Source organism: Hakea prostrata, chromosome 1 (assembly GCF_041222555.1).
Source record: "Hakea prostrata isolate BN-2017 chromosome 1, UWA_Hpros_2, whole genome shotgun sequence".
NCBI lineage: Eukaryota > Viridiplantae > Streptophyta > Magnoliopsida > Proteales > Proteaceae > Hakea > Hakea prostrata.
Genome location: NC_142600.1, coordinates 31,281,526 through 31,293,588, shown reverse-complemented (window position 1 = coordinate 31,293,588; position 12,063 = coordinate 31,281,526). Strand labels below are relative to the sequence as shown.

General features: G+C 39.7%; 1 protein-coding gene across 1 annotated transcript in view; it reads right to left on the bottom strand.

Annotated features, from left to right (window-relative positions):
• LOC149028738 (histone-lysine N-methyltransferase ATXR3-like) overlaps positions 1–10,551 on the bottom strand; it is an 80,118-nt gene extending 69,567 nt beyond the window's left edge. The window contains exon 1 of the mRNA XM_089160299.1: positions 10,286–10,551. Within this exon, the coding sequence (XP_089016425.1) occupies positions 10,286–10,551 (266 nt within the window). The remainder of the gene's footprint in view (positions 1–10,285) is intronic.
• Positions 10,552–12,063: the final 1,512 nt, after the last annotated feature.

The window sequence follows — 12,063 nt, the reverse complement described above, 5'->3', positions numbered from 1 at the left end:
GATCAGTTACTTTGTTTATATTATTGTGTCTTATTCATGGATCGAATTATGCTTCAATATTTTGGTTTCTAATCCAGGTTATCTATTATTCAAATCTAAGAGTACTTGAGTCACTTTTGGATCTGTGACTCAGAATGTTCCGTCACCGTTTCTGTGGTTGGGGTTCCACTCGATCTTGGGCTCTGATACCAATTTTTTGATGTCTTCCCTGATGATCTATCGAGAGTGCCTCCGGATAGGGATGTTGAGTTTTCTATTGATCTCATCCCTGGTGCCGCTCCGGTATCTAAGGCTCCGTATAGGATGGCTCCTACTGAGCTGAAGGAGTTGCAAAACCAGTTGAATGAGCTCATTGATAGAGGTTTCGTACAACCTAGTGTGTCACCTTGGGGAGCTCCGGTTTTGTTTGTCGAGAAGAAGGATGGTAGTATGCGTCTGTGCATCGACTACCATGAGTTGAACAGGCTGACCATCAAGAATAGATACCCGCTGCCCAGAATTGATGATCTCTTTGATCAGTTAAGGGTGCAGCAGTGTTCTCAAAGATTGACTTAAGATCTGGATATCACCAGTTGAAAGTGAAGCCAAGTGATATCTTCAAGACAGCTTTTAGAACAAGGTATGGTCATTATGAGTTTAGAGTCATGCCTTTCGGTTTGACTAATGCTCCTGCAGTGTTCATGGGCCTCATGAACCAAGTATTTCATGAAGTGCTTGATAAGTTTGTGATTGTCTTCATCGACGACATCTTGATCTATTCGAAGAATGAAGAAGAGCATGCGAGCCATCTAAGTTTCACTTTGCAAAGACTGCGAGAAAAGAAGTTGTACGCCAAGTTTAGCAAGTGTGATTTCTGGCTCAAGAGAGTAGTATTCCTCGGCCATGTGGTTTCAGCTGAAGGTATTCGTGTCGATCCTGAAAAAGTCCAAGCAGTGGCTGATTGGGAAAGACCGAAGACGGTTACGGAAATAAGAAGTTTCCTTGGATTGGCGGGTTACTACAGAAGGTTTATTGAAAACCTTTCTCGGTTGGCTGCTCCTATGACTAAGCTGACCAAAAAAGAAGAGAAGTTTGTTTGGTTTAACGCTTGTGAGAAGAATTTCCAAGAGTTGAAGGATAGATTGACAAGTGCCACTATGAAACCCAGCCCTAACCCTGACCCGAAAACCCTGTTGTTTGTAGGTCCAGTAACCCGAAGTAAGGCAAGAAGTCAGCTTTGGGCCATTTCAGTAGAAGACTTGATGGCTGGAGTGGAATCCTTGAGTGTGGATGTCAGTGTCCCTTCTATGGAAACTACACCCTGATGAAGATTGGATTAGTTGATGGACTAGGAGTGCTCTCTGTATTGATTCGAAGGCATTTCTACCTACTAGGTATGTCACTTTAGGTGTGTGCAAAACCCCTTGATGTTTGGACTTGATCTAAGCCTTCAATTCCCTGTTTTGAAGTTGTTGTTCTGATTGGTCGACTCATTGGTCGACTGGACCAGTCGACCAATCAATCGACCAATTGAGTCTGTTTTTGAAATTTAGGTCGTGGCTACTCTATTTAAGTCTAGTCTAGGGAATACTCCGCCTCATCTGCCTCCTAAGCCTTTGGAACGAGTTAGAACCCTATTCTAATCGATTCCCTTGCATCCTTGGTTGATATCTCACAAGAACTCAAGTAATCTTCATCCTCCTGCATCAAAGGTACGTTTATGATCTCTTTCCTCTCTATCTCTGATTTTCTTTCCTTTAATCTGTTCTTGATTGAGATCAGGAAGATGATGCTGCATTCTGCAACCATCTATTCCATGATCTCATCATGTTCTTTGAGATCTATGATCATCATCATGATCTCAACCCTTGCCAGTTGAATCCTAGAAACCCTAACTTTGTGTGGTCATTAGGAGAACCTTTTGGTAAACCCCCCCCCCCCCCCATGTGAGGGAAACCTCATGGGTAATGTGGAGGTTGATCTAAATTCAATATTCTTTAATTCTTCTTGTTGTAATTAGCCTATCATTAATTCCCTCCCTCCTGTGATCTCAACCTTTTTTTTCATGGGAGCCAAAAAGGGTGAAACCCTAGTTTCTTGGGTAAAATCAAGAACCCCTATTTTGATCATGTTAGAAAACACTCACTTTATTTTCTTTACTAGAATTGTAGCCTATCAATCTTTAATTCCTTACCCTTGATCATACTATATTTTCCCTTCATGATCTATGTTTAACCTAATTAGGTTAACCTTCTGGTTCCTAAGTTGTGACCTGGAAACTTGAATTGACTAATGGTTTGATGTCCTCTATAGACTTAGATGCTTCCATTAGAGTTTCCCCCTTATTTTGTACCCTTTTGAACCACCAAATTCGGATTCATATTCTAAAATTTCTGATTTTTGAAGGCTACTGTCTCTGTTGGTCGACTCATTGGTCAACTGGGGAAGTAGACCAATCAGTCGACCAATGGGTACAGCAACCCCATTCTTGGTTTTTTTTGATTGAATTGTGATCTTTCCTTCTATGTATCTTTCCTAACTTATTGTATACACTTGTTTAAGACTCTTTTCTCAGGTTTAGTCAAGGTCTTACTTGATTCTCTAAGTTCCTTTATGAGTTAGAAGGTAAGGACAGTTATATCCTTAACTACATAGATCACATACTCTCTAGTTTTTATCTTTATGAAACTATGAGATTAACTACTGTTTGTATACTTTACTTCTGATATACTACTGTGAGAACAGTAGCACTTGTTTAGGTTATCTTTTCATTATTCATACTTATATGAATTGGTTATTATCATGTTGTTAATGATTAGATCATGACTTTATATTCTCTTTGGTATATGATGAACTGTTGACTGTGTATGTCATGACTGATCTGAGATTGTATCTGATTAGGTATGATTTGGGATTGAGAGGTGTCCTTTTGACACTTCTGTCCTTGGACATTATCAGAAATAGTATGGGATATTTATGGGGTTGTCCATCGACGCTTTTCCGAGTTATTGATTGTCATAACTAGGGCTGTCTAGTAGTGTTTGGCTAGGATGTCCCCGTTATATTAGACCCGATTCGGAAGGGTATTGAGACCGAACGACCTGTGGCAGCAATGGGGATTCACGGGCTCTTAAGACCGGTGAGTTATATCCGTGAGAGGACGGGAATCACATTGTGGGGGCCATGTATTGGAGGGTTGCATATGGTTAGACTTGGGCTCATGGGCACTTAAGACCGGTGAGTTATATCCGTGAGAGGACATGAGAGCTTCCCGTTTACCATATGTGGATAACCAATAGGGTTGATGAGTCCGTAGTCCGAGACTATTAGGACTCTCGTGGAAAGGTTCACCCGGGGCGAAGAATGGAGGTATCTAGACCTGAGTTGATGTAACTGAGTAGATGACTTGCATTGGGCTAGGCTTTACCCTGACATGCGCCGGTACTTATGCCAAATGGTTGTGAGAGAGAGTGTTGACTTAACCCCCTGCCATGGTTTGTCCTGAGGGATGTCGGACCCACTACCAACAGGAGCCGTATGCGTGACCTACCCAAGGAAGTACGGTGCTAAGACTTAAAGCATGTCTGCCAATAGAGACCAGCATACATAGAGTTTAGATGCATACATACATTACTTGTTTCATATTGCATTGCATCTTATTATGGTTTGCTTCCATGTTATTTATGTTGTTATGGATTAACTACGTTACTGATTTTCTTCGAAACTCATTCCTTTTGTACATTGTTTTTCTTAGACTATTCTACAGGTATTGATTACTATGGCGAACAGTACGATGAAGTGCAAGCCGATGAAGCGTACTTCACGCAAGGTGTTGGCAACAATCAAGATTACTCTGATGATCTCTCAATTGATCAAGTTGCGTACTACCATTAAAGACAACATATATGTGGAACGTCTCGAATGGATTGATGAAGTCCACTATTTTGAAGACGTCATCTATAGAATAGAAAACTCTGATGTTTAGTTATCTTTCTTAGTTCCTTTGATTTAGTTGTTATTTCTTTTAGACATACATACTACGTTCCATTGTATTTTGTGGAGTGAGTTCCCGCCTCACTTTACTTCTTTTGATATCTATAGATATCTGGTATCCTTTTCCGCACTCTGATTATATTGTTTATTCAGTTCTTGTTTTGAATCTTGTTTATAATATTAAACCTTGATTATTTCCTGTTTATGATTATGTTATTGTATATGTGGGAGGATGATTTCCTCGATACTTGATCTTCGGGGCTGTGGATCACACTCTCAGGTATGCTAGTTAGGGTACCAGCTGGGAGGATGTGACAGCCCCAGTTTTGAATATATCTGATAGTTCCGGCGGTATGACAGTCTATACTGATGCGTCAAAGATTGGTTTGGGTTGTGTGCTGATGCAACATGGTAAGGTCGTAGCCTATGCTTCTCTGCAATTTAAAGATTATGAACAGAATTACCTCACTCATGATCTAGAGCTTGCCGTTGTTGTCTTCTCTTTGAATATTTGGAGACATTACCTCTATTGTGAGAAGATTGCCATTTTCACGGATCACAAGAGTTTGAAATACTTACCCAAAAGGAGTTGAACATGAGGCAAAGAAGATGGTTGGAACTAGTCTTTGATTATGATTGTGATATTCAGTATCACCCTGGTAAGGCAAATGTTGTTGCTAATGCTCTTAGTAGGAAGAATCAGAAGAAGACCTTGGTTTTGAATGCCCTGAGTCAACCCTTGTTGTCTTCAATTAAGAGTTTTGATTTGGAAGTTGTCCCAAAGGATTCTAATTTTGTTCTTTCTGCCATGACGGCAAGATCTAGCTTCAGAAATAGGATTGTTGCCTTGCAGAGTTCTGATCAAGAATTTAGGGACAAAGTTGAGAAGATTTCTTCAAATCCTGAGTCGGACCCCGACTTCGGTATATCCATGGATGGTGCTTTATTGTTTAGAGGTAGACTGTGTGTATCAGCAAATGAAGAAATTAAGAAAGAGATATTGAAGGAAACACACCAGTCAGTCTTTACAGTACACCCTGGAAGCACCAAGACGTGAAACCAGCCCAAACCTAGCCAAGGCACCCTATTTGTTTTGGGTAAAGAATGGTTAGTTTAAATGTTACACCTTAAAGTTGGACCTTGATTTGATCTTAGCTTGTTGCTTGTAGACCCTTTTGGTTGACGATTTGGTGTCAGAACCCAAGCCCATGGACATTGTCGATGATGCCCCTCACTTGAGACCATTGTCAGTGTTAGTTTTAAATCTGCGCACCGAAGAGGGGTGAATTAGTTGAAATACCTAATGAACTCCTGTGCCCAATCTGAATATATTTTCCAAAACTAGACTTCTTGATTGACTGGTAGGAGAAAACCCCACTCAATTTGACCACATATAACCCTCCAAATCACTGTCCAAAGTTGCTGAACTATGTCTGACAAATCCTACTTGCATATCGAATAAGGTGAGCCTATTTGGTGGACCTAATGAACTCCCATGCTTGATCTGAAGGTATTTCTGGAAACTATACTTCTTGATTGACTCGTAGAACAAAACCTCACTCAATTTGACCCTGTATAGCCCTCTGAATCCCTGTTTGAACCTTGCTGTCCTGATTGGTCGACTCACTGGTCGACTGGACCAGTAGACCAATCCAATCGACCAATGAGTTCTGTTTTTGCTAATTAGGTAGTGGCTTCTCTATTTAAGTCCAAATCTCGGGATTACTTCGCCTCCTATGCCTCCTAAGCCTCTGGAACAAGTTAGAACCCTAATCTAATCAATTCCCTTGCATTCCTTGGTGATCTCTCACAAGACTTGAAGAAATATTCATCCTCCTACAGCAAAAGTATGTGTATACTCACTCTTTCTTCTATCTCTGATTTTCTTTCTTTAATTCTATTCTTAGTTGAGATCAGGAAGAAGATGCTACACTCTTGCAACCATCCACTCCATGATCTCATCTTGTTCCTTGAGATCTATGATCATCATCATGATCTCAACCCCAGCCAGTTGAACTCTTGAAACCCTAATCTTGAACCCTAACCTTTGAAACCCTAACCTTGTGTGATCATCTGGAGAACCTTTTGTAACCTCCCATGTGAGGGAAACCTCATGGGTCATATTTATGTTAATCTAAATTTGACCTTCTATGATTTTCTTGTTTTAATTGGCCAATCATTAATTCCCTTACATTCTGTGATCTCAACCTTTTTCATGGGAGCCAAAAAAAAAAGAAGGTGAAACCCTAACTTCTTGGATCAAACCAAGAACCCTTAGTTTGATCTTGTTAACCTCCAATCAATGTGTTTCCCTTACTAGAATTGTAACCTATCAATCTTTAATTCTTTATCCTTGATCATACTATATTTTCTTCATGATCCATGTTTAACCTAATTAGGATTTCTAAATTATTCTTTCTTCGTTCTTGTTCTTGATTGAGATCAGGAAGAAGATGCTGCAATCTTGCAACCATCTATTCCATGATCTCATTCCATCCTTTGAGATCTATGATCATCGTCATGATCTCAACCCTAGCCAAAAGGGAGAGATTTTGAGGGGAAATTCTTGGGTAACCCTCATGAGAGGTTAACCAATTTGGGAACCCTTTTATTTCTGTAAATTCATTGGACCCTCCCCAAAACCTTTCTTGATTGTAAATTCTTTGCCCTAGGGTGAACCTTTATTCTCCCTAGTCTTTCCGTGGGATACACGGATCCTTGTTAGTAAATCCCTAATCGTATGATTAGAATTTATTTCCTTTCACTTTAATTGAGAACCTTATTTTCTCTCATTGGTGGACCCTTCCTAAATCCATTCTTGATTTTGAAATACTAATGAGATGTTCCTTTATCTATCTTGGGTTGTTTTTGTGAGAGTTAACTATGGGTAACTCTCATGAGAGGTAACCATATATGAAACCCTAATATTCTTTTATCTGTTGGAAACTCCCCAACACCTTTTTAGATTGTGCATTCTTTGTTTCTCTTGCCCTAGGGTGAATCTTGATTCTCCCTAACCTTTTCCTGAAAGCCATAAAGGTTGAAACCCTAGTTTCTTGGGTTAGATCAAGAACCCATCTTTTTACCATGACTTGATGATTTAATCTTCCCATAATGTTTCTATTAACCTTAGCCAGAATTTCTATGATTTCTTGTTATTTTCTTGATAACAATCATTCCCTCTCTTTCCGTGATCATAACCTTTTCATGAGAGCCACAAAGGTTGAAACCATAGTTTCTTGGGTCAAATCAAGAACCCATATTTTTACCATGACTTGATGATTTTATCTTCCCATATGATTCTAATACATCCTAGGAAGTTCCCCTTCGAATTTCAGATCAATCCGACTTCAAACGAAGAAGTTATGACCAAAACAGTTTTCACTATTCCGTACTGACTCGATTGGTCGACTGGGTCATTAGACCAAGGCAATCGACCAATGAAGACAGTAGCTTCAATTTTCACTCAGTTTGATTCGTTTGCTCTCTGATCTTTTAGGTATCTTTCCTAATGTTGTATCTATGCTTGTTAGGGGTTTATTTGCCATGTTTGGTGTCTCTCTCGTTGATCTTTGGATTGTCTTCGGCGATAATCAAAGTATGGACAGTTATTTCCTTAACTGCATAGATTACTTGTTCTCTGGTTTCTACTTTGTGAAACTATGAGATTACCTACTGTTGTTGTACTTTAATTCTGATCTCCTACTGTGAGAACAGTAGCACTTGTTTATATCATCTTTTTCATTATTCATGTTATATGAATTACTTATTACTGCTTAATCTGATTTTGCTTTTACATTCTCTTTTATATGATGAACTACTGGTTGTGTATGTCATGACTGATCTGAGATTGTGTTTGATTAAGTTTGGTTTGGGATTGGGAGGTGTCCTTTTGACACTTCTATCCTTGGACATTATCGGAAATAGTATGGGATGTTTCTGAGGTTGCCCATCGACGCTTTCCCGAATCATTGGTTGTCATACCTAGGGATGTCTAGCAGTGTTTGGCTAGGTTATACCCCTGTTATATCATACCCGATTCGAAAGGGTATTGAGACCGAACGACCCGTGGTAGCAATGGGGATTCACGGGCACTCAAGACCGGTGAGTTATATCCGTGAGAGGACGGAAATCACATTGTGGGGGCCATTTTTGGAGGGTTGCATATGGCTGGACTTGGGCTCATGGGCGCTCAAGACCGGTGGGTTATATCTGTGAGAGGACATGAGAGCTTCCCGTTTACCATATGTGGATAACCAATAGGGTTGATGAGTCCGATGAGTAATATCCGTGACTCTAGTGGAAAGGATACCGGAAAGGATCCCAAGAGGGGGAGGAATGGAAGTATCTGGACCTGACTTGATGTAACTGACTAGATGACTTGCGTTTTAGGCTTTTCCCTGACATGCGCCGGTACTTATGCCAAATGGTTGTGAGAGTGTGTGTTGACTTAACCCCCTACCATGGTTTTTCGAGAGGGATGCAGGACCCATTACCAACCGGCTGCCCAAGATATCTTAAATGGTTGAGGGTGTGAGCGGACCTTCCCAAAGAAGTACGGTGCTATGACTTAAAGCATGTCTGCCATAGAGACCAGCATACATAGAGTTTAGATGCATACATACATTACTTGTTTCATATTGCATTGCATCTTGTTATGGTTTGCTTCCATGTTATTTATGTTGTTATGGATTCCTTTTTGTACAATCTGTTGTTAGACTTCTCTACAGGTTCGGTTTTCTTTGACGGTATGTATGAGGAAGCACAAGGTGAAGAAGATGAAGACTGAAGAACAAGAAGAGCTGACTGAAGATGTGGATTAGATTTCTTTTGTTTCTTCTAGACTTATCTTTTACTTTACTTGTATTAGCTTTGAGCGTTATTTAGATTTCGATCTACCTTCCGCATGTGTTTGTAGGGTATATTTCCGCTATACTCTATAGTTGTCTTTTGATTTGGTATCTTGTTATTCCACACTCTGATATTCTGTAGTGATCCTTCTGAGATCCTTTCTTGACTTTTATTATAAATTACTTGAACATTATGATTTGTTCTTGCTTTTGATTATGTTATTGTGCGAAATTGATATGATCGTTCCTAAACGTGATTTTAGGGCTGTGGATCACACTCTCGGGTATGCCAATTAGTGTACCGGCTGGGAGGATGTGATAGAATGGTATCAGAGCCTAAGTTTTCGGACAATCATACCATAGAACACAGTAATGAAAGCATCCTTGAGTCATAGATCCAGAAGTGACTCAAACTTTCTTAAAAGTGAATAATAGAAAACTTGGATTAGAAACTTGAATAAACAAAGCATAATATACCAAGTTTGAATAATGCACAATAATTAAAGTTTATGACTTGTACTTGGGTTGTAGTCATGGTTAAAGTTAAGTTGTTAGTTTTAAGTTATTGGGTATGTGTATTGAGTTGTGAGTTGAGTCTTGCTTTGAAAGTTGTCGTGGTGAGTTGTTTCTGTGAGTAAGTTGTCATTGTGAGGTATTGTAGTCATGTGTTGTCGTATGAGTCTAAGTCGGGAGTTGTTCTTGGGAGTAATGGTCGTGAGTAGTCGTTATGAGTTATAAGTCATAACTAAACATTAACAACTACTAATGCAACAAAAGAGACGCATAATGTTCAATAACATAAGTGAAACAAACTAAATTTCATTAATCACATAGGAGATTTTAACAAGTCTGAAAGAAAACATGTCTGTGAAAGCATAAAAGGAAACTCCTAGTACTGTCTATCTAGGTGATCGACTCTGATGATCTGTCTGGTCCCTCCTAGATCTGAACTCCTTCTCCAGTCGTGCAAATTTATCTCCCAAGGTATACATATAGGACTATCCTCTCCTGTTGAGCCTTCATCCCCTTATGTGTGGAAGAAATCAATAACTGATGAGAAGCCACACCTGGAACCCCTGAAGTCGTATGTGACGGACCTCCAATCTCATGGAAGCGTGGTATAGGAATCTCCTCGTGTCTCAGAATCTCACCCTAATTTTGATCCTCATCTCCCTGATCGTCAATAACATCCTCATCCTAAACTGGAACCCCATCATGATCATCATTGTCTCCATGCTCATCCTCATCATCATCATCATCATCATCATCATCACTGTTGTCGGCATCCTAACCTTCTGTGTCATCAGCCTTGACAATTTCACCCTCATCCTCTGACCTAGCTACGTCGTGAAGCCCCTATGATGTCCCTGGTAGTGAAACTAATCGCTCTGCCTCCAACCGTAGACTCGATGACAATTCTAGTGCTATCTGTTTAGGAAATTGTTCCTGAGAATCGAGCTGACCTCTCATAGCCCGAGACTTTCATCTTAGTCATGTCAATCGATCTTCTATAATGTATACGTGTACCTTTATCCTCAAAATTGTCGAGCTGGAATAGTTTCCTCCTCATCTTCCTGAACTTACTGATCCTAAGTCTCATCCTGAGCTTGAACCTCATCCCCGTACTCATCCTCATTCTCATTATCCTCATTCTCATCATACCCCCATCATCATCATCACCTTCATCAGCACTCTCATCCTCTGATCTAACCACATCTCGAAGCCCCATCTTCCCGATCAACCATGAGCCGATAGAAGATTCAATGTCGCAATCGGTACGTTGCTCTTAGCCCTTAACTTCTGCTATTAATCTATTCTTTACTTATGCATTGTATATATACCATATGCACTGCTTTGATTTATCTTTGCTTACGCATTGTATGAATACCACATGCATTGCCCTGATTTATTCTTTACTTGTGCATTACATACATATCTTATGCATTGCTAGATTTAATCCTTACTGATGCAATGCATATAGGCCATATGCATTGTTTTGATTTATTCTTACCATATGAGTTTGATTAGTCTTGATTAGAAGTGCTTGTCAGTATTGTTTTGGATTCCTCTTAGCTGTTTGAGAAGTCAGCCAAAACTTCCGTGTTCTTTACCTCTTAGATCTATTTTTCGTTGTACCTTCCATCCCCTGGTGAAAATTCGGTGGAAAAATCACACCCCTGATGAAAGTTCCTCATCTTATTGGAAGCCCAAGTATGCTTTCAATTTCGGGGACGAAATTATTTTAAGGGGGGGAGATTGTGAGATCCCACCTATTCCTAACCTTGCTGTTGTACCAAATACATATATACCATATGCATTGTTCGATTTATTCTCTACTGTACGAATTGCCTAGTTTCGTTTGGTAGAAGTTTACCCCAAAGCTGATCTATTCTCTCCACGATTTCTCCTTGTGCCTTACATTCCCTTTGATAGTAGGATGATCTTAAATCATTCCCATGACTGATCCTTCTATCCCTACTATTCTAGAGTGGATCTCCATACACTATTACCTTGTGAATTCTCCACATGATGATTTCGAAGCGAAATCAAGTGTGATCTTCATGATTTGTTATTCCTTCTAATTGTTCAAGACTTCAAGCTTTTCATCTCCTATTCTTCAATCAAAGATTTGTAATCTCTCTTGTGTTGTATTGATCTACTCTTGCCATGATTTATTCTTTGAGATTGAGATTATGAAGATGATATTGATCCTTGCAACATATTGATCCTTGCAACCATCTCTTCTACAATCTCCTTTCATTCTTAAATCTTTATGATCTTCATATTAATCTTCGCCACGATCCTTGTGAAATCTTCATGAAGCCATGATCATACTTTCGATTTGATTTCAAAGCATGTCAGATTTACTCCTTGTTTTCTTACAAAAGACTTATTGTTATTTGTTTTCCGTGGACTTTGGGAAAAGGAAGCCAAGATAATAGGAAAGTACCCCTGCATTTTTGAAATCAAGTTCTCTCCCAATTTCGAGGACGAAATTATTTTAAGGGGGGGAGAATGTGAAATCCAGCCCAAACCTAGCCAACGCACCCTATCTGTTTTGGGTAAAGAAGGGTTAGTTTAAATGTTACACCTTAAAGTTGGACCTTGATTTGATCTTAGCTTGTTGCTTTTAGACCCTTTTGGTTGATGATTTGGTATCGGAACCCAAGCCCATGGACATTGTCGATGATGCCCCTCACTTGAGAGCATTGTCAGTGTTAGTTTTGAATCTGCGCACCAA